The 24,251-nt window shown below is 40.3% G+C and overlaps 1 protein-coding gene across 1 annotated transcript; it reads right to left on the bottom strand.

The window, feature by feature from the left end:
- Positions 1 to 1,760: 1,760 nt before the first annotated feature.
- On the bottom strand, positions 1,761 to 2,609 carry Ato (atonal). The gene has a single exon (XM_070293638.1). The coding sequence runs from the start codon at positions 2,607 to 2,609 to the stop codon at positions 1,761 to 1,763; it is 849 nt and encodes a 282-aa protein (XP_070149739.1).
- Between the last annotated feature and the right edge of the window lie 21,642 nt (positions 2,610 to 24,251).

Here is a 24,251-nt window from a genome sequence, read left to right on the forward strand (position 1 = left end):
GCAATTTGATCGCAATTAATTGTAATTTGATAGATGACGAAGAAGAACATATTACGATAATTATCCCCATAGTTTCGAAAATATTCTTTAAGAGTTGCGGAAAATCGTAACCGTGCAGACTTTACTCCGGAACACGGTGAGATTTCTATCATAATTTGCCGACAACAATAGCTACAGATGAAATATAAAACGTGCAACCTCAATAAATACACTCGCTGACATGTTTTACAACTATATTATATCATATCGCTATACTTTATTTCTTGCCAAGTCATTATATACATTTTACTTATACAACATTCGTAAAAAAAAAAAAAAAAAAAAAAAAAAATTCACGAAGAAACATTACTTTCCTCTAATTACATAATAAGGATCGTTCTGACAATGAGTTTTATTAAAAATTCTTTAAATTCTTCTGTTTGATTCTACTTAAATACACTATTAAAATAATTGCTAAATGAAAATTTAATTTAGCAATTATTACAGAGATTGAACGAAAATATATAAGATGTAAGAAGGGCGAGAAGAAAGGAAGAGAAGGAGTCATCGCTGAAGGAAAGAAGTCTGGAGGTTCTTCTCAAATTGCGATGAAACCAGGCACCGCCGCGTCGCGCGGGTTTCGTATAACGAACGGACCACCGATGGCGGTGCTGCTCGTCTTTCTCTCTTTCGTTTCTTCAATGGATATCCGTCGACTCCGACCAGCAAATTCTTACTTCGAGGAGTTGCGTGTACGCATGAAAAGTGGACCGGTAATCGCGACATTTGATAAATGCGCACGACGATGAAAATAAAGGATCGGAGATCTTGAAAAGAAATGATGTTGATTCGTCGAAATTTATTGTCGCAACAATTTTCAAAAAAGCATGGAATGTTTTAATAAATAGTGTAAAGTTATTTGTCTATATATCTCTCGTAATCGTGGATATTCAGAAGCTTTTCGAGGATGTGGAGAGATGTGGCAAGTCAGTGTAAAATGATTTTATTGTGCTAAAAAAAAAAAAAAAAAAAATTTACATCGCATTTCAGTCTCGCAAAAAATACGTAGCTAATTGTCGTATCAAAAATAAATTATAGTATACAGAATTCAGCGGACGATACGATACGGCGCTTAAGATTAACTAACTTTTATAACGGTCTATAATACAAAATTTACAAGATCTATTTACACACGTATCGCTAGGCGATTGTTACATTTTCCAAAATATTCGTACAGTTTTCACGAGTACAACAAATATTGAGTTGTGCATGAATATGAAAAATAGTGTGAAACATTTGGCGAACGATACAAGCAAAAATAATTTCAAGAAAACAACGGATACAATAAATACAAGTCAATTACTACTATTCATTAACGAAATAATTATCGACTCTAAAAGAGAAAAAGAGATTCGAATTTCTTATCGATTCAACTCTCAGCATTATAGATATGGATAATTATTATTTATATTTTGCCAAAGACAAATTTCTCAAATACGATGATATTAACACAGCATTATAGAATGATTATTCTTTAAAATTTCAAACTATAGACTCGATCCATTGTATCTTTTATCTTTCTAATTAAATAGTTTTCACAAATAGCTCTCTCGCTTGCAATGTCAATGTTTTACGCCAAGTTGCGTCAATGCAACTAATATATAGTAATGTCGAAGAACTCGCGAATCTCGTACTCGATGTGTCTCATTCGAACGGCTTTCGTTTATCTTAAGCTTAAACGAGCTTAATGGTTTCCGGCATCGCGGAAAGCAAAACGTATTTCACTGCAGCAGATCGTAAAGCGCGGTAATGTAGGATTGAGCCATTTGCAACGTCTCATATTTTGATAACTGTCTATCGTTTCCCAAGGACGGTAGATAAGCGCGCAGTCTGTCGAAGGCCTTGTTAAGATTCTGCATCCGCCTCCTCTCGCGCGCGTTGGCGGCCAGACGGCGTTTCCGGACGATGGTCGAGTTGACGTACTTGCCTCGTCTGCGGATCGCATCGCGGTCGCCGGAAATGACGTTTGCGTTCTCCGGATGATCCACGCCGTCCTCGCTGATCTCCGCGTCCTCCTCGCTGTCGCCGTCCATTCTGTCGGACATGCCGCCGCTCGAGTTGCTGATGACACTGCCGTGACAAGACCGCGTCTTCTCCAGGATGATCGTCTCCTCGACGTCCTCTCGCTCGCCGTCCAGATTGATTATCTCCTCGGTCACGAGATGATCCATCGCGTTGACGCGCAGCCGCTTGTGCCCGACGTTGCTCAGCCCGATCGTCGAAGAGGTCCTCTTCATCGTCGCGCTCCTCTTGTCTTTGCTGATGGAACCCAGCAGCCGATACGTCGACGGCGCGCTGTTGATCGTTTCCGGTTCCGACGAGATCGACAAGGTCGTGGCCGGACTGACGGATCGGAGACTGGCGGTGGGACTTGGCGTGTGCCAACCGTCGCTGCAATTGCTGCTGTCATAGACGAGACTCTGCGGTACGGCTAGGGTGCTTACCGGTGGCAGGCCGATCTTGTTAGTCTTGGCGTAATTCGGCAGATCCAGATACGCGCAGGTTACGAGCGATTCGTCCTCACGCGGCGGGAACATGTATCCGTAACGAAACATCTCCTGCAGTTCCATAGCAGGATCTCCGCGAAACAACGCGCGCACGCGCTACGATTTCACACGTGCGAAGACGATTTTCTCTAATCCCGCTCGAAGATCCTTTCACTGAAACCGCACTTGATAACCGCGATCGCAAAAGTCTCTCCTCCCCTTCGCTCGGCTCCTCGTCCTATCCTCGGAGATCGTCTCCTTACTCGGACGAAGTTCGGGTCAGACGAGATGTCGCGGTATCCGGGATCGGCAATGGTAAGTATACGAATCGACGCGGGATATCGAGCCAAGACGAGTCACGGGGTGGTTCTGAAGTCGGGTGAAGCGGCATCGGGATATTTATGCGTTCGCGGAGCGAGGCACCCTCGCGTAGCACGTGCCGCACCGCCAATCGTCGTCGAGCGCGGTTCCCCCACTCTCGGACGAACGAGTCGGGGGCCCCCGGAACCGGCCAGGTCGGGGTACGCGAGCGGGGGCCGCAACAGGTGGCCCGGCGCCTCCGTTGTACACGCACGATCTCGCATATGGAACCGCCATTAAAGCCATTAAAGTCATAACGTATTAAAAAATATTAAAACCATTAGAACAAGCATTTACAATCGAGAATTCACTTGCTGAAATGATAAATATAATTAATTAGCGTTGCAAGTCAGATCTAGCTTACTATTTGCCGCTAAAGTTCCATTTTTTTTTTTCACGTGAAACATTATATTTCTATGTCTTCTTTTTGCGCGGAGTTTTATACGTACGGGCACACAAATGCGATTTAATGGAAACGATGGCGAGGACGAAGACTCCTCCTTCTCGTAATAATGGTCGCTACCTGCTTTCGAGGCGCTACTTCGTTCTATAGTCTGTATATGTTCTTACGCTTCCTCAAGCGCAACACCGGAAAATCGCCGTTAACATGTGCGCACGCGCGCATGAGGGAGAGTGTGCACCTCGTAACCATACAACGGACACGGGTGCGAGTTTTGGCCTACGAGTACACAGGTGGAAAGTATTATATAATTAGTAATTGGATCATTTTGTCTGCGCGAATTACATATAAGTATGCATCCAATAATATGTAACTTATTTAAGGAACTTGTTAAAATGCAAATGTCATAAGAAATGTTTCTTTCAATAACATGAAAATTATTGCAAATAGACGTGCGCCGATTCCTAGCTTTACGATATAAAAATTTTAAATATCGTAAAATTATCTATGCTAAATAAATCATCCAAGCGAAAACATTACATTTTAATGACTAATATTATATAAATTTGATTTGTTACGCTAATATATATATATATATATATATATTTACACTAAAAAGTGTGATTCTTTTTCTGTACAAATTACCATACACACAATTAATTCTTAAATATTTTTTTACAAAGGGAGATCGGGTATGATAATAAAAATAATATGTGGAACATTCGCTGGAAAAATTTCGTTAAAACATCCAGAATGCGTCTGTCGATGCATTCGGAGATCCATCAAGAATCGACGGATCTCGGAAAACGGATCGTATCTGCGCAAAAGGGTGCAAGTACTTTAAGGGCGTAAGGTCCAGTTACATCTTTACTCGCTCAATTAGCGAAAACAGGTAGGATAAAGTTTGCGGTGACCGCGACACGGTGGTCCGTGGCAACCCGATCTCTGTCATTCCCCCCCCCTCCCCCCTCCCCCCTCGCCCCTGTCGTTTCGAGCGCGCCTGCCGTCTTGGATTTCGGTGATCGTCTCACAGCCGCCCAAAAATTCTTCCTAAGTAGTGGAGTAATCCCCTTTACTTAAAAATCTTCCGTATCTACGACGAAAACGTTCGTGCGATTTCGTCTCGCGCGTTTCGAACTATTGTTAAGATCTCAACGGGACACGAATAGATAAATGCAGGGTTGGGAACGTTACTGTAGAAAAGTAACGCGTTACCGGTATCTTTTTTTTTTTTTTTTTTTTTAAAAGTACCTCGTTACCGTTACTCGTGAGTGATTTTGAAAAGTAACGCGTTACCGTTACCGTTACTTGGAAAGTAACGATTCGTTACTTTTCCGTTATGTTTTTGTTTTTTGTAATGCTAAAATAAGCTATTAGATTATAAAATTATTTAATAATCAATATTAAATGCAATAATCTATGTTACAATTAAAAACTCTAAATTAGTCTCTATATAGCAAGCGTTTTTTTTATATTAAACTTATTTAATGATTCTAATTTTTTATGTTAATATCCTTACTTTTTAATACACTTATCTTTATAGGAATTTAAATTGTAATTTACAAGTTTCAATTTTGTCGAAAATTTTTATCGAACGTTATTTTTAAATATTGATAAGAGAAATATTGATATTATTATCCCAATATTCACTGTCAGTATTGTAAAATCTATAAATTACGTTACTATAGATTTTCAGTACTGGCAGTGATTATCGGAATGCAGCCTATGATAGAAGGCTAGAAAATATTTTTCAAAAAATACATCTATCGAATAGATATAAGATAATAAAAACCAAAAAATAACGATAAAAGTAACGGCTAATTCGTTACCGTTACTGTAAAAATGTAACGACGTTACCGTTACAAACAGAAAAAAGTAACGATCGTTATCGAAAAAAAGTAACTGTAACGGTAACGACGTTACAAGCAACGCGTTACTTCCCAACCCTGGATAAATGCATTTATTGACATTCTACGGCAAGTTCTCTAAGAACATACAAGAAACAGAACTTGTTGGAGTATTAAAAAGGTGCAAGTAAAATATTAATAATTAATAAAGACGAATTAAGCTGAAAAAAAAAATGATCCATTACAAGAGAAATAGTAATGTATAATAACTAATTAAAATAAGAGAAAATGATGAGTAGAAGAGAAATTAGAAGGATAATGCGATGAGGTAAGAGATCAGACAATAGAGAAGAAGAAATAGAAAGCGTAACGAGAAATTAATGCTGTAGCGAAATATTGGTGTAATTGACGTATTTAGCGGGGATGAATATCACTTGGAAAATTTTTTTTCTCGCGTTATGTAGGTTCCTCAGGTGTTAGGAGGGATTTTTCTTCGGTTTCCAATATCCCGCACGATATTCTCTCACTTTTTTTCCGTTCATCAGGCGCAATTTAAAAATTGATCGCTTTCATCTATTATCATCTCGTTCCACGGATGGAATTGTGGCGCAACCAATAATTAGGACGGCGAAGCGTAAGTCTGGCCTACCTGCCTCTGCCCTTGCCCTATCCACCTATACCTTTTACCTTTTTACCTACCTACCTGCCCGTATAACGTCGACGTTGCACGCTCAACCCACTCATTCTGTTGCGTCTGGACTTCTCGACTTGCCAGAAACATGCCGACGCAATCGGAACGGACGGAAGATAACGCATTTATCAAGAAATAGCTTTTCCGAAGAATTGAAATTGCATGGCTTATAATTTCACGATATAAACGTGGTAAATTGAACAATACAGAACAAATGTGTGACTAATAAAAACTCTGTCTCACATAATCTGTATAAATATGCGTTTAATAACATATAATTATAATAATGTATATGGAAATAATACTCAAAAATATATGGTTAAAAACGTTGAAATAAAGTACGGTGCAGTTTACTCGCGTATCGCAGAGAAGCTATATTAAAAACAAATAGCGTTAGATTTAAGAAGCGCAGATAGAGGATTGCACGAATCATTCCACACGCGGCGAAGAAGAGAGAAATAATGAAGGCAAAGAGAAAGAGAGAGAAAACTGCACGCGAGGCGGTCCGATGCAGGGTGGATCGGCCAGGGTGGGATACGCCCTGGGCGTGAATCGAGTAATTAAATACAAAGTGAACTCATTTGTGGAGCTCGGTGGCAAATAACATGTTACCCGGCAACTAGCGGTAATTTATGAGGGCGCCGTATGACGATGCGATCCCTCCGTCGGTGCGGCCCTCCACGAAGATTTCCCATCCCGCTTTACGTATCCTTCCGACCTTTACGGACAGTCCGATGAATATGCATTCGCAGATAGAGATGTGAGCTTTCGCGGACTGGACTGGAATTTTTTTTCGGGGCTGGGATAGCTATATTCCAAGGAACGCCACATTTTTATTCCACCCACTTCTTCACGACGACCCCCGACTTCCTCCACAACCGCGTCGACTCACCTTCCCTTCGCTACGATCTCACGTTGTTTCATCAATAATTCATTGAATCCAACGTGGTCTGATAGACATGTTCTCTCTATTAGATCGAAAAGCGAGCAATTAACCCAAAATCATTATTGTTGCCTTCCGAGAACGGATGGTCGTCCTTCATAACTTACAACTCATTCGCTGGATCAAATTTTCAATCTCGGCTATTTACCGAAAGTTTTATAAATACAACGTTAAAAGGTAAATATATATAACTAAGAGCGCATATTGGATTCCGCAAATGATTAACTTATTAAATGCTCAAGAAAATCGCCGAAAATATTATAACGCAATAATTTTTTACTATAAATATACAAAATTTTGAAGAAAAAAAACTGCAACTATTAATTTTATGTCGTTCAAAAACATTATACCAGATTGATCAATATATCGACATAGGTACATCTCGCGTACCGTCGTACATAATAAATAATTTCACGTTCCTGGTATACGTGTGTTCTTTTTTTTTTTTTTTTTAATTATTAAACGAGCTACCGTGATATCTGCTGATGGGTGGCAGGGTGTCGCCCGCCACGAGCTGCCTGCCCTTCAGCCCTGCTCTCGTGTCTGCAGAGCCAGACCAGACAGAACTCGTAGAGGCTTGTTAAGCAAGTGCGTGCCGCGCTGATTCCGGGAATACAATTACCGCATTATACGGTTCCGCTTTTCAGATTCCTCGTTTTGTCCCAACGAGGGAGCTGCTACCATACCGCCGCCATCGTTCATTTCGTCGTGTTGTTGTGCCCGGTGATTCTAAGCATGAGATGTGCGCTCCACTATTCTCCCGAGCGCGTGAAACGTTCCTCAAACAGGGGAGCCCTTAGCCGTAACGAAGACACCGAAACGAGACGATTTCTCGCAGAACACTCGGCCCGCCGGTGATTTCTTCGTCTCGAAATACTAATCGATCCAATCGATATTTTTAAAGTTCATTAACCGTTCATTAACCCGATGTTATCCATTTTAGATCATTCTCATCATTTTGCAAGGTAAAAATATTAGTGCTCGTTAAAATAAAATTAAAAACTTGCCGTCATTGTTCTCGTATTAAATAAATGAAACACATTTTAATTTAACACATTTAATTTAAATAATTTAAATAATTTAAATAAATATGAAATAATACTACTTTGAGATTCTTTCGCATATTTCTCTGCGTCTGCAAGGAAATAGGGTGACTTGACGATCTCGTAGACGCGCATTCGTCGAAATCGTAAAGTCGAATCCCCGAGAGATCGATTTCCCATAGCTGATGACAGTTAACAGCTCCAAGTTCACGTTTTTGGTAGCCGACCGCGATGAAAAAGTGTAGCAACGCCGCCATGGGGGTGGGTTCGCTTCTCCCTCGTTTGCGACTTGGTGTTCTTCCTTGAAATCTATGGGTCAATTAGCGATTACGTCGGAAATGGCATATCGGGGTGTGCGCAAATCACTAGGCGGCATGCTCGGTCGCGGCGCGATCAGACGCACCGTAAACCATCGGGAAAATAATCCCCGAGGGGTAGAATGAAGTTATTGTCCCATAATCGTCCGTTGAGTCCGGAAGAAACCACTGTCCGAAATTCTATTCCCGATGGTCATCGTTATCCTTGATCATCGAATGCGGCGATCATTTAGCGATATCCATCCAGTTTGTAATAATGCCGCTTTCGTCGCAATATATAATATCCAAATGTCCTTTGTTAAATTTCTCGATAGAAATTTTTCAATCGTATTTAATGCCCATAATCTTGAAAATTTTTCAATTTGGTTCAAAAATCCAATAAAAACATAGATTTATTGGTTTATCTTAAAGAATTATAAAAAAAACCGTCACAAAAATTATGCCAGCTTCTTCCTGTTTACTTGTAAAAAATTCTTTAAATATACATAAGAATAAATGAATAAAAGTTTCTTATATCGGAGAAAAACAAAATCTCTTAATATAATATTAAAATATTCATTTACTTATTTGATTACATATATTAAAACGCGTTTATTTTAACATTATCTTGAAATTTCAACGTTTTTAAATGCGAGATGATCGATTTACATTTCACATGCAGGAGACGAGTTTATGATAAGAGTCATCTTGGGTAAGGTAATCATGTGTATATTAGATACGCATGATTAAAGGAAAACTCACGCATGCCGACGATGGAGGGAGGGAGGGAGGAAGGGATACGGGGAGGGGGAGCAAAAGATGGGGAGACAAAAGATGCAATAAAGGAAAATGATATTCTTCTCTCGGTCGCTACGAATGATATAGAAGCCGGAAAGAAAGCGGGGTCACTTGCAATCGCCATCCTGACCACCCTTAAATTTTTTTAACATTCATGAAACGCGCGCTGTCGTTAATCGGGCGTAATATATACGTATTGTAATATGGTAATGATCGGCGCGTCGGGACGGCCCGCCGCAGGAAGGTAGTCGTAATTAACTTAAGCCTAATAGAGCGTTTAGTGAAGGCTGCTTTGGGGTAGGTCTGACGCATTAGCATAAATCATAGAAGCAAATTCCCCGGGCCGTAGGCGAGCGCTAGTTTATCATGCTTTAGAAATGAAGGGGTTACCCGACTACTATACGTCGCTGATGATGGCGGGATGATTTGAGTTTCCCGACGAATTTTCCGCCGTAGTCAAGAATTTTCCGGACATTGTACCATATATAATTGGTATTTAAAATTAAATCCATTGCGTTAAATGTAGAAATAGAAAAATCAGTTATATATAAACAAATTATCTAACAGTTATATTATATAAATAAATATATTATATATAAATAGTTTTATATATATATATATATATATATATATATATAAATTTAAATATAATAAAATATAAAAAAATATTTATATAATATACAGCTTCATTATACATCATTAAAATATAACGAAATAATAAGATTTAAAATTTGTTGAAATTTTATGAAATTTATAACAATTGAAACGTAATTACATCTTCGAGTATTTGAAATCTTCAATTATTGAAACTTTAGACAAAATTATTAAAATTTTTTTATCTTAATCTCTCTTTGACGAATGGATAGATTTAGCTATACGGATATTCGTGAATATTTAGCCGGATAAAAAGGTAGGACCGACGAACGCAAACGACATAATAGAAATGCAATAGCGCGGTAATAAGGCGTGCCAAAAGTACCATACGGTCCATGCCCGCAGCGATTCCTGCGCATCGCAATAAGCGAGAAAAAAATGCGTTACCCCTATTTTGTGCATGCACGGTGCTCCGATTGTGAGAACGCAAAGTTCGGGCGGAGGGAGACAGGATGCGCCACTGCTTAATATTCAAATATAAAAATTGAATATATAGTTACCGTTGATTGTTCCGCGGAACCTGTATGCCAAGTTTAATGCGCGTTAGTCGACCTGTGTGGTCCCCGTATACAAAGATAGCTCGGCTCTTCTCGGATCGAAGTTTCGCGGACGATACATCTTATCCTCGGATGCAATTACTTTGGCAGTCGCGATATTGGTATTACACAGGATATAAAAAAGATTTGAGAGAGGCTAACTTGTTCTTAATCTTTTAGAGAAGGTAGTTGAGTTTGAATATATAAAATTTTAAAAAGTCGTACTTCTTTATTTCTTGCACATTATATAGAAATTATACTTGTATGCAATTATCAATATTCCGAAAAATAAATTTCCGAGATTTAATCGAGTCTCTCTCTGTCTCTTACCTATTCGATTACCCGAAGCGCAAATTAGATTCGATTGCGGGGTCGAGATGAAATTTCGACCCGGGTCGTTCTCATCTCGATCGATTCGTCTCAAAACGGACGATAGTCGAAAGGGTTTTCAACCCTTGGCCGCATTAGAACACTTCGAGGGCCGTGCGATCCTAGAATCCCTACCGCAGAGGTTTACATCAGTTACGAAACCCATAAAAATGTCCAATTTTGAAATTAACATTGCCATATCGAACGAAACGCCCTGGTTTCCAGGCTTTGGGAAAAAGTTTCGACTAATTCAATCGGGGCGCGATCACAAAGTCGTGGGCGGGATATTTTTCCCACGCGTCCGATCTTTCTTCCAATATTAGATGCTATTATGTGTGTGTGTGTGTGTGTGTGTTGCGTGTGCGTATTAATCGAGATTCTCTTACTTTCCATTATGAGAAAAGCGCTCTTTACAAAAATAATTAATTTCTGCGAACGATATTATTGCAAAAGATGATTGCATAAGTTCGTGCCCGATTTTCATAGATGGCATTAAGTTGCTGCATGGCGGAGTTCTATTGTTTTCGTGTGATAATTGTTGCTTACACCGAATAGATGACGTTGTCTTATGTCGATTTAGCGTCAGACATTGTTCAGATAAGTCCATTTGTGCATAAGAGAAATCATTAAAAATGGAGAACGAAAGGTGCATTTGCGGCATGTAATGCTATATGAATTTCGGAAAGGCGTGAGTGTTGGGATTGCACAAAAAAATATTCAAAGCGTTTATTTGGACCGCGTTCCTGCTCTCCGAACAGTCAAAAAGTGGTTTGGCAGATTTCGAAATGGTGATTTCAACATGGAGGATCAATCCCGCTCTGGACGGTCTTCTGGCATCGATGATGACATTGTGCATGCCTTAGTGGAAAGAAACCCAAGGATTACAACTGAGGATATTGCTGAGAGGCTGAACATCGATAATCCAACCGCTTTTCGTCATTTAAAAAAGCTTGGATACATTTCCAAGCTTGATACGTGGGTGCCGCATCTCCTGACTGAAACGAATAAGCTGCAGGAGAACTGCAGGAGTTGCAATGGGAAATTCTGCAGCACCCGCCATATTCTCCAGATATTACGCCTTCAGATTTTTATCTGTTCCAGTCTTTGCAGAATAGTTTAAATAGCAAGAATCTCAATTCCGAGGAAGCTGTCGAAAACCACCTTAGAAACATTTTTCAAGAAAAACCAAGTTCTTTCTTCAAAAATGAAATCGACAAGCTTATAGATCGTTGGAAAACCATCGTAGAAAAGAATGGAGACTATATAATTGATTAATAAAAGTGTTATCTCTAAAATATAATCTATTGAAGTTTATATTTAAATCGGGCACGAACTTATGCAATCACCCAATATAATTGCTCAAGTATATGCCCTTTCGCGCGTAGTTCTGAAAAGATATATTATTTTACGCAACTACAAAAATAAACAAAGGGATATAGTGGTTATTCACTGGTTGACTGATTATTCATCGATACGCGCGCGTCCATCCTACTGAAGCAAATTACCGCGACGAGCTCGTTTGCGTGGAGACGTCTTTTGTAACGAGGAGCAAATTCGTGACATGATTTACACGTCTCTGCCGATTCACGCGCGCGCGCGCGCGCTCGCGCGAGAAAAGGGGGGGAAGGAGAATTTGACGTAAACGTTTCGCTCGCCAATAATATTCCTGATTAACGTCAATGACGAGATAAATGGCTAAACGTTTTAACCTGTCGGTCGGCCGCGTCGCACAATGACGGCCGCAGGCGCGGCAACGATTTTTTCGACGAACCGCGCCGATGCAATTCGGTCGCCATAGAAATGCTAACGCAGCTTAGAACTATCAAAGGCCGCCGCCTCCTTTGCCACAATGATCCGGCCAATGTCGGACAATGCGGCCATTGTGTATATGCCTCGCGTGCCATGCGCGACTCTTGCTTACGCGCGGACTCGTGAATGTTACAAAATTAGTAACGAGAAACTTGATTCCCGAAGAAATCCCGGCCACGCTGCTGTCGCCCGACGAGAACAAGGAGAGGGAGGGAAGATAAGTATATTCTGCCATGCGGTTCTCTCTATGTATGAATCTACCGATCGCCGAAGGTCGTCGCGAAGACACATTGGCGACCAGACATAAAAAGAAAAGAAAGAAGAAAAAGTATCAAGCGACTCAAAATTTTTCGTCTCCGCGCACAACTCGCCATTGCTTCTATTTTATAAAAATCTCCGTGAAGAAAAAACTAATGAATATTGCGCAATTAATTAATTAGACATTAATTATAGATTAGCTGTTATTAAGCTATCCACTGCGAACGCGAATTTATCGATGATGTACACATTGTATAGAAAGTTATTTTCTTCTCAGATATTAAATTATTAAATCTATGCTTCTATACAAAAGATGATCTCGGCTGTCAAAATAAAGTAGCAGGATAAAAAAAGATCGAGCAACAATATGCCAAAAAAAAAAAAAAAAAAAAAAATCAAACATGAAATGTTCATTCTATGGCGACGATCTAAGAATACAATGTAGATTGATGGCGCAAACAGGATTTCGGACAGGCTTATCGCCGTTATAAATGCAAATTAGCAATTTCGAGATTTAACACTTTAACCGTGTTGCCTACTAGCGCGATGCGATGTGTAACACGTGTGTGACATAAGCATAATCCCGTCTCGGAATCATCCCGAGGCCGCATACCGTGACTGACCGAATAACTGACTGACTCCTAACAACGGCCGGGACGAGTTGTTCGAATCAAATTATCGCCCGGGGACGGCACGCACGCCGCGAAAATCGATAATCGATAATCTGGTAGCGCTAAGATCGGAACGTCTGCACGAAAATCGCGGCGTCGAATAGAAACTTACCCCGATAGGTATGTATACAATATGCATTTCGCATTTCCATAATTGGAAAGTGAACAGCCGGGCTGTGTTTAGCGAGACGCAAGAATCCGACTTAATATCGATCCCTTTTGCCAAAAGCATTGAAAAAAGATGTGTATTTAATATAGTAATTCGCGCCTGTGTCGAAGATGTCGAGAGTACCACAAAATTCGACCTGCCGATATAATGTTATTTTGCATTGGTGGTAAAATAACATTGTATCGGGCAGGTCTTCTCCTAAAGAAAAGTCTTTGAGATTATCTAGTATTCCTAGATAATCCAATATTGCGAATAATAAAAATTGCAAAAATACGTTTTCTTAAAAATCTTTACTCTATCTACAAAAAAAAAAAAAAAAAAAAAAAAACAACTTTAGCCGTAAAAATTTTCTAAAAATTCTGACACATTTTTGCCTGAATTATCAGATTTGGATGTACGAATGAAATGTCAGATAATCTGTCTTAATCATCAGAGTTGTTTTTTTTTTTTTTTTTTTAAATTCAGAAGGATTTGTGTCTGAAAATTCTGGACAACGTTCTGTCTGAAAATTCAGACAGGGTGTCTGTAAAAAAAAAGCTACTTCGTGTCTAAAATTTCAGTCAATTTTTTTTTACGATATATCTCCGAGTTGTTCCCTTTGTCTTATAATCCCGGAGAGCGCAACAAAAAATATATCAAACATAATAACTGTGCAATATACGCGTATACGCAACTCCTGTTTTCCATCCTCGTTTCACCGCACGTCGCGCCGCATCATTAACTTGAAGACTTTACACATCCTGCGTAATTCTCCGGAGTTAAGGCGCACGCTTTGTCAAGTTTCGCGACGAGCGTAACCGAAGTCGAGGGCGATTAGGCGAGAAAGAGGGAGGAGGGAGTCTGGCAAAACGAGAGTTTTGTGTCTTTAAGCACGAAGCAGCCTCACCTCGCGTGTTCGTTAAGCGTGACGGTGCCGGCGGCGGTGTCGACGGCGATGATGGTGGTGGTGGTGGTGGTGGTGGTGGTGGTGGTGGTGGTGGTGCTGGCGGTGGCGATGGCGATCTCCAGGCAACGATCGGAAGCGACTTAAGGGCGGGGAATCGGAATCGAGGACTAGCAGCACGCGCCAGCCACACGCCTCGAGTCCTCCCGGGGCCCTCTCCTTCTTGCGAGCCTACGGACGCGTACACCTGGGACAGTTGGCAAGCGGGAGACAAGAGGGCCCCGGGATCGTCTACTAGAACGAGCTTCTTCTCTTCGAAGAATCGACGAATCGACGGCACCGCGCGCGATACCGACGCGATACTCGTGTCGCTCGTTACGAAGGGTCGAAATCGACGGCGGTCGGATATCGGTCCCTTTCAATTCCCTCCCTTTTTTTTTTAGATACTTTTGTTTTTTTTTGTCTTTTCCTTTTTATATCTCTATAGCAAATCGCGTCGTTATCTATTAATTGTGATACGTGCTCTTAAAAAATTCTAATTATTATTTTAAATACAATTATAATTATAATTAAGAATGTTAAGAAACACGCCGACATAGAAAGAGACGAACAATCATCTAACATTTCTTATTAAAATGTGTATTAAAATAACATATTTGAAATAATACATGCTTCATATTTCGATTATTAATCGCAATTCTACTAAACTATTTCATATGATTTAAATTGAATGGCTCAAAAGACATCGACACAGTGAGAATGACTGATGTATAACATCTTCCGTTTCACACGGAGACGCATCGAGATAATCTCTTTCGAGAGCGAATCCCCATACGTCACGTGCGCTCGCCGCCACGTCCGCACATATGTAAAAACGCTTAATAGCGGAAACGGAGACGCGCGCGCTAAAGTTTGGAAGGTTACCTGATTTCTTTTGGACGGTAGTTTGGCGGGCGGGTAGATTAAACCCTCGAAAAGAAAGAGAGAGAGAGAGAGAGAGAGAGAGAGAGAGAGAGAGAGAGAGGAGGAGGAACGGGTGCGGAGAGCCTGCTGCTCGCCGTATGCTCTCCATATGGCCCTGTCGTCCTCCCTCGACGGAGGAGCCAAGGATCGGGCGCGCGCGTCTCGCCCTCTCACCCCCTCCCATATATATTGTATATATGTTGGCTTTACCTTAATTCTCACTACCCTCGGAGACGGGTCCCGCGATACCCATGCACCCATGTGGTTTAAAGGAATCGTGCCGAATCATGACGCCGGAAATGGTCTTGCGACGACAGTCGGAGCTGAACGAGAAAGGGAGGGGGAAGGGGGTAAGGTCCCTTCTATCCCTCGGTGTCTCGAGATGAAAACGAAGAATTTCCGTAGCCAACTGCTATATTTTTCAAAGACATTATAACACAATATTACAAAACGTACAACTTGCGTCGAATCAATTTGCCTGAGAGACTAATTTTTTGCATCTACTTATAAAAATACTTATTTTACTCATTCAGTAATTAAATAATCTCGAATTTCTCGAAATTGCATCGAGAACTGGCATCTTGTACTTTTCCCTCGCACAGATGGAAAAATGTCTTGTTTCGCGTGGAAGAAGCGAAAACGCGAAACCGTTAGAGCGACTCCTTCATCTTCCGCGCGTTCTGCGCTCTTGCTGTATTATCTGAAATTGGACGGACGAAGAGAAATTTATGAGAGCGGCCCAATTTTTAAGACGGGGATCGAGATCGCGCGTTGGATAAACGCGCGAATTAATGATTACTGGTAAAACCAACAAACGCCTTACGAGCGATCCGGAGGCGATGCCGCCCCCGATATCTCCGGATGTGGGCGGCGACGGTCTTCGATGGCCCGTTTCTCTCTCTCTCTCGATAGCCCGACCTGACGTTTTATCGCGCGGTCCTCGTGAGAACTCGTCGAGAGAATTTCGTAAAACTTAATTATTTAAGAGTATCAACGTGCATTTCGGAAAATCAATTCCTTTTATCTTTACACAGATATAAAAAAAAAAAATAATAATAAACGTTAAAGACGATATAGAGATCAATGAAAATTCGTTCGTGTACGAAAAATTAATATAAAATATAAAAATTAATAAAGTTTAAAAAAAATTCAAAAAAAAAATCAATTTGAATTGTGTCCGATAACGCGTCCGATATCATAATTTCAATATCGATTACAGTACGTGGACGATAATTAAAAAGAAATAATTAAGGGAGAGAGCCGCAAAAATAATTCCAGCCCGTATCGTGTATCGAAGGTTCGCAGCTTTCCCAGGATCGGGGAAGGCTTATGGTGAAAAGCAACGTGATAAAACTCCTGTCAGATTGTGTTTTGTTTCCCGAGGCGACGAATAGCTCGAGATCTGGATCGCAGGAGGAGACCGAAAGACGAGAACGGCAAGGCTCTTGAAACGCAGCGGAGTTTCTCGTTTAGGAGACAAATACCGGCTGATCCGATCCGCGATAAGTCCGCGCGTTGAAATAGGTGCGAAGAGAGAGAGAGAGAGAGAGAAATAGAATCCGGTATCCAGGATTCACACCGAAGATCGCCGTCGTCTCCTCGATCCTACGATCTTTTCCTTCCTTTCGCTTCGTTCTGGAACCCGTGTTACTTATCTCTCTTTCTCTCCGGTTTTCGCTAGTATCAAGGGTACGATCAGATTACGATATTCTCAACGGTACCGCAACTTGGAAGGGCGGAAAGAGAAATTTACAAGGATAGCATTTTCCTCACCCGAAGTTCGATCTCTCTGAAATGCATAGTTAATGAGTGGATAAGGCGTGCGTTTATAAAATTCGGGTCGGCGGGTCGCTTTTCGCCTGGTTGTTCGTCATTAACAAACGTTGATCCGGCCGATTGCGAAAAGAAAGGTTTCCGTGAAATACGATTTACTAGATAATACCTTACAGATTACGCGTCATTTTTTTCGAGACGCGCGTTTAGATTGAATCGATTGTGAGACTGATTTGTCGTACCTTGACCCTTGTCGTACTTTGGGCTCGCGCATCATGTGAAAAATCTTCTCCGTTCCTGTTTCTCGGATTACTAAAATCTATCCACGCTAGAATCTAAACAAAATTGTAAGAGACTGTATAATTAAACTTAATTAAATCTATATACATATATATATATATATATATATATATATATATATATAAGTTTTGAGATTATTTAATACTAATTTTTTGTTTAATGGACGATATAAAAATAAATATCTCAGCTAATTTATAGTTTACAAATTTCTCGAATTATATTGACTGAAAGATCAATGTTTTGTGTGTGTGTTTCAAGAATTAATTATAAACGTACATTCCATTGTAATATAAAAATATTATGTTACTAGAAGACGACTATTGATTGCAACATAATAGCGATTGCTGTATCAACAACAGTAGAGATCTGTGAAAGATAACGATACTGGCATGTCGCGTCGCATCAGTCATTACTTGACGATGATGATGATGACAACGATCGTGATACCGCCGTTTTCTACTAACAACCATTTACACACAAGTGTCAACATTCCCGATGGGACATCGGACACCGCAAGAGAGACGTGTCGTAGCTCTCGTTCGGGCGTGTCACTCTAAATAGCCCGGGTGGTCCAGCAAGCTTGTTTGGGTCCTATCTGTACACGATCTGAGTTTGGATCAGGCACGACCGAGGCACGATTACAGGCGCTTATTAGGCGAAGTGCGTGGAAGCGAAGCGAATGACTGCGATGAAATCGTCCGCGTATAACGTCGAGGACATGCTTCCATGCTTCGGAGCGCGCTCATCGATGTCGAAAAATACGCACGCAAATGACATTGGATATATCTTGTTTCTCGGAAAGAATTTGCGACGTATTGGGCGTGATCTATGGATTGTTAAATTCCAGAAACCAAAGAAAATATATTCTCGTATATGGAGCAATATAAAAGAGAAACGGGAGGATTGTAATATATCCTAGTTTATTATCGTAGTGTATCGCGGAATGCTTTATTACATCCCCGGAAGATCTGGAAAAGGACTCGACTTCGGAGACATCAATGCCGGATGCGATATATTAACCAGTCGCGCATCGAAAAATTTCGATTTCTATTTGATATTATACCAAAGCTTCGAGAAGCTTTAAAATTTTTTTTCTTTGTAACACTGGTAAAAGTGAAAAGTGCGACTTGAGCAAAGATATTAGATGCATCTTACGAATGGAAGCAGTCACAGAGAGATGCGTGCATTCTATACATAAATAATCGTATTTTAAATTCATATTTCTTTCGAATGAATCAATAATAAGAATGTTTGTTATTTTCGAAATTACTTCAACATCGATTCGTCTATTGTAACAAGTATCTTTTGAGATTAGATTAAAATTATCCGCGCGCTGCTTGACCGCAAATATACGCGCCGTTCGATAAAATAGATACGATTAATTAGATATTTACGGCTAGGCTAGATAACGGTAAGGAAGCCCGTTAGCGTTAATAGTGGAAATGTATCTTCGAGATGAGAGAGTGTCAGTTCTCATTGTCTCGGAAGAAAGAACGAGCGGCAGCATCTGTGCCAGCACTTTCTGGCGATCTGAGCAGACAAACGACAGGTGCCTAAAGACTTTTATCGCGCTGCTGCCTTCGTACAGCTTCGTCTGTCTGTCTCCGCATTTGTACTTTTCCCTCTCTATACAAACGTATTAAAAACATCTTCGTCCCTTTAGCGAGGAACTGAAAAAAGAAGCCCGCCCTCATAATGAATTGACGATTAAAGCATCCTTTTCGCAAGTAAAAGGTGCTTTAATGATAGAAAGTTCTTTAACGCTTTTATGTTACAACATTAATTCAATCTTATACACTTTATCATTTAGGCATATAAAAAGATTCTGAGATATTTATATATAAACCAATTTTATTATACATATAATAAAGTATTATCATCAAAATTAGAGCTTTTTGTTCTTCTTTTTTTAGTACAAGCTATAACATACACACAGCATTCTCTTTAAAGGATACGCTTTATATGTTTTTTTTTTTAATTTTTATTATCATTAAATGTTTATTTACCGTAAATTTATGTTTAATATGTTCCTATTTTTTTACTTTTTCTGTATGTACGATTTACAGCAATTCACCTTTCAAGGATTTCATACAGAGATAAACGAGGGATTTGTTCAACAAAAGCTCGCTTCCTAAGCCTATGTAAAAAGTTGTTCTTTACAATCTGCATGGCTCACGATGCGGTTACATCCGTTTCGTAAACGCGTTGTAAAGTCGCAGTTTTCTTACGCGGTTGCAAGCGCATTGAGCCATCAAGATAGATATATTGAGGAAGAGGCGGTTCGCTTATTACAGACGAACGCGGCTCTTTCTCTTTCACCGGCCACAAATCAAATATAACACTTTACCTGGACCGATAGCCAGAACACTTTGGCAGGAATAAAAGACAAGTTATAAAGCGTGGCTTACACGTAAATGACACGCAGTAACTTATACAAGGTAACTCGCGCAGATAACACGTGCGAAACTTTTATGAGATGCTTTTAACGGACGCTCGAGAAACTTTTTCGGTCCTCTCGTGTGAGAAGATGCACGAAGACACGCTTTTCCGTATCCATTAAAATCTTTGTAAATTAATTTGACACATTTATAAAAAAAAATATTTGTTATAAATATATAAATCTTTCGCTAAGTATTTTCACACATGTCGGAAATTAAATTTTTGTTTCGTGTCTATGTTCCTTTTTTTTTTTTTTTTTTTTTTCAAAAAATAGCGACATTTTAAATTTGAGACAAGTACATACTCTTTTATAAGACACGTCTGACAAATGATCGACGATAATAATCGCGATGCTCGTTTACGAAGAACTGTTTCTAAAAAAAAGCGTTCCAAGCGTGTTGCTGAAAACTTACGTGATAAATAAGCCGAATCCTTTCGGCCGACCACCCCGACCATCTTATAGCCGCTTCCTCGTGATACGATGTAGAGGCGCGCGAATTATACGCGGAACGAAAGAAGGAGGGATAAGCTGCGAGGGAGAAAATTATCCCGTCAAGATATAAGGTGAAACGACGCATCGTCTCACGCACCGACACGTCCGCCCACACCTTGCAACTCGTTACGGGGCACTCAAAAGGGGACCCCGCGATAAGCGTCTGTGACCCTGTCAGCGTTTTACCACCTTTAGCATCTTTACATTGTAATCCGATAATTGGCCGACCGGGAGGAGGTTGTCATAACGTTAACCAGGTTGAATCCTAACGAGATCTCGTTTCTCACCTCATCGCGAAATAGCAAATCGCCCGAAAAGCTGCGAGAGGAGCAAGAGTTGTGTCATGTGCTGGCAAACATCCCATCCAACACCCTCGCCTGTCAGTTACGCTCCCGCCTTTTAGCAAAAAACGTAATCGGACGTCGCACCGGCTCGACGTTAATTGCCCGACTAGCGATTCCCTATCTTCGTTACAGTCAGAATTATCGAAAATCGACTTTAATAAAAAGCATGTTACTATGAAACTTATTTTATCTCTGTTCAAATTCCGCTACTTTATTTTCTAATATTATTCTCATACGAGATTTTTTTTATTTTTTTTTTTAATTTTATGACATATTTGTAGATTTCTATTTTATTACTATTTCCAATTAATTAATATATATTTTGCAATATGCCTTTTTATATATATGTTCCAGAAAAATAAAGAAAGAGAGAGAGAAAGAGGAAGCACATCTTCTCCAGAATACAATAAAATTTTTCCATTTATTTAGCATGTAAAGTGTAAAGAGAATCATTTATCATAGAACCGTGGAGAATGCGATTATGATAATTGAAATGACTCGCAAGTATATTAACATCTGCGTAAGTAACGGTATGTGACGATTACACGAGGATTATATTTCACCCAGTAGTAGAATAGTAGTTTCTCTCGCAGCTAATTATCGCGATAACATGTATTCGCGATTAAAAGCGGGTCACGTGCCATTTTGCGTAACGGCAGCGAGCGCATGCACACGCGTGCAAAACGGTGGCACGTGCATTGTGGTAATACAGCTGCTCGCGGACGCACGCATCGCGGTCCACTTCATTTTCTCCACCGACCGTTAACCTATTCATCCTATTATCTTAAGTACTTATCGTTAGAAGAGAAGAAAAACACGCTGCGCGCGTCATATTATTTTAATTTAATACGGATATGTATGCCTGAATTTTACATGTATATTTTTTGAAATCATCCGTTAAATAATGAGCGGATTTTTTTTTTTTTCCCCCGTTCTTGCATTTGACGAATACATTAGAGTATCCTATATACATAGAACATAATTGATTAAAAAACATTATGTTTTAATATATTCACGAATATATTATACATAATGGTGACATATTTCTTTCTCGTTAATAATCATGGTCCATTTAAAAATCAGCGGTTTACGTTTAAATTCCGTCCATCGCTGCAAAAACTATTGACATCATTCTTCTTCTCACATGGCCGTGTCCGAATAAACCCGGTACATCCGATCGGACGCCGATCTGGTCCTAAATTCGCCGCTCTGGGCCCATCAGTGTCCGAAAAACAAACAGCTCCTCCCCTTCGTTATTTTATGTACGCGCCCAAGGCTCGATAATCAAATAACGTCGATTCGATCGAGCGCAGGATCCACATAATTAAAGAGCACATAATTATGGCCTTGTCTCGAACCGGAGTGTATTAAGTTATTATTAGTTATTAGTTGCTTTATTAGATTATAAGTGAGAGCGTGTAGAGGACGCGTGAGCGAGTATAAAATAAGAATCCGCGTAAGATTAAACATTTTCTTGTCAAGGTTTGTGTCTTCTCAGTAATTGTTTCGAGTTCTCATCGAATATAGATTACTTTGCGAACAATATTAATCTTCTTAAATCAAATAAGAAATGTTTGTAACGTTTACAAATTACAAGCAAATTCTGAACTCTGTTAAGATAAATAACTCTATTGATTTCTATCAAATAAATAATCAATACATAATCTTTTTATAGAAAAAAATTTAAGTTTTGGAAGAAATACATTTAATTTTTAATATACGATTCCAAGTAGAACAAAACTTTTCGGTCTCCTTTTTCTCTTTGTGATTTTCTCGATTTATATTCTTTTTTTTTTTCTAACGCACAACGCATCAATTTTTGCTCTATAGTTTCTCGCGTAGAAATATGAAAAGATCAATATTATTTCATCCGCGTGTTTTATACGTGCTTACGAAGAAACGGCATTGAAGAGCCGTGGATAAAAGTATCGTCATCGATATCAAACGGCACGGCATTCGGAATTCTATCCGGATTCTTCGCGATGCCTTTCTCGCGCGCGGCAGGAGAAAAAACGATTGTCGGATACGGACGGTGGGGCCCAAAAAAATAAACGCCGTGCATCCACGCCTCCCCGGCGCGTCGATCATGACCGAAAGGGGGAAGGACTGGCAGCGAGACGAAGGGTGTCCGCGGTCGAATCGATCCGATCCGCGCGATCCATCCCCGAAGCGAACCGCATCGCGGTGGTGTTGCCTCCTCGATTGTTACGAAATTGTCGAGTGAAAGAGGGCCCCTACATGTATAAAGATCGCTCTCCTCCTCCTCCTCCTTTCACCCTCTCCCCGCCCCCAGATTTCTTTCCGAACGTACTGTGCCTCGAAGCACAACACTCGAGCGTCACGACGGACGACCGACCGGAGTTCGATCGATTCTCCTTCGGGAATCTAGCGTGCCTATATATTTAGCATATCCCCCATAACTGACAGCATGTTATTTCACCAACAAATAATACGCAAGAACCATTGTGGATCCGGGGCAGGAGAGAGCACTCGAGCACCGGAGAGCGCCCTTAAACGCTTTTAAATACGCGCGGGTTGCATCGGGTGACCGGGAGGAAGGGCCCCTGACGAGTGAACGTGCGAGGGGGGGGGGGGGGGGGCGGTGAGCGGGGGTCGAGAGGGTGAAGGGCGCGCGCGCGCGGGGAATAGACTCGTGAGATAGGGAGGTTGTTGGTGATCCCCCTGATCGCGCGAGACCGAGCCTTTTGGCTACCTGCTAAATTACTACGACTGACCGCAACGAAGAAGGACGACGTAGGAATACTTCTCTCCCGAGTCACCAATTATCGCGCGTCGACGGGGTCCCGTCTCGTACGCGTGGCCCGCCGGTCGTGTTCTCCTCTTTCTCCTTAGAGAAACGTCTCTATTGTATTTAACGATAAATTATCGGGACGTTATGCAAATTATCTGCTCTTAATTGTAAACCTGCGGCTGTAGAAATTCGCGGCTGTGTCCTTCAGGAAATGTTATTTCTAAAATGTGTTGCAAGAATATTATCTTAATTAAAATCATATTTTATATAAGAGTGTGTGTTAATAAAGATAATATTTATTAAAGTTAAAATAAGAAAATAGAAATTTTATCTCACGTATGTTATCGTGATATGTGTGTTATAAAAACTTGTAACGGTCTCACGTGGACACAATAACATATGATATAATTCAAAATGCAAAAAAAAAAAAAAAAAAAAAAAACAAACAAACAAGAATTATATAATTACATCCCATAAAAATCATTTTTATATAATCAACTTTTATCCTACAATTTATAATATGAAGAAGTCCTAAATAAGATGAACTTTAAATAATAATCCTGTAATTACAATTCTCATCTCTATCTCCCTCCAAAATAATGTAAGACGTTCCACAAAAATTCTCTATGACGTCTATAATTACTTTGCATGTAATTACATACGCACACTTATACGAGAGAAGAAAGATTACGCTTCGGAGATCAAAAGAGTGCGAGTGCTATCGATAAGCGGCGACCGGTAAGTGTTTTGGTACGTGTCGCTCTCCGTTCAAAACCCCCTTCGTCGACGCGAAGAGTTTACACGGCCGGTGCAATAAGATCTCAAACAATATAACGCTTTGATCGAGCCCATAATACTCGAAGTACCATTGACGTACTCTAGAGCAGCACAACGGATCGTTACATCGTTCGCGTTTCTGGTACTATGGGCCGGAG

This window comes from Polyergus mexicanus, unplaced genomic scaffold (genome assembly GCF_030449975.1).
Source record: "Polyergus mexicanus isolate NDT 795.1 unplaced genomic scaffold, iyPolMexi1.0 SCAF_3, whole genome shotgun sequence".
Classification (NCBI taxonomy): domain Eukaryota; kingdom Metazoa; phylum Arthropoda; class Insecta; order Hymenoptera; family Formicidae; genus Polyergus; species Polyergus mexicanus.

Excerpts from the sequence above, each read along its gene's own strand:
- Ato (XM_070293638.1), bottom strand. The coding sequence starts at position 2,609 with ATGGAACTGCAGGAGATGTTTCGTTACGGATACATGTTCCCGCCGCGT.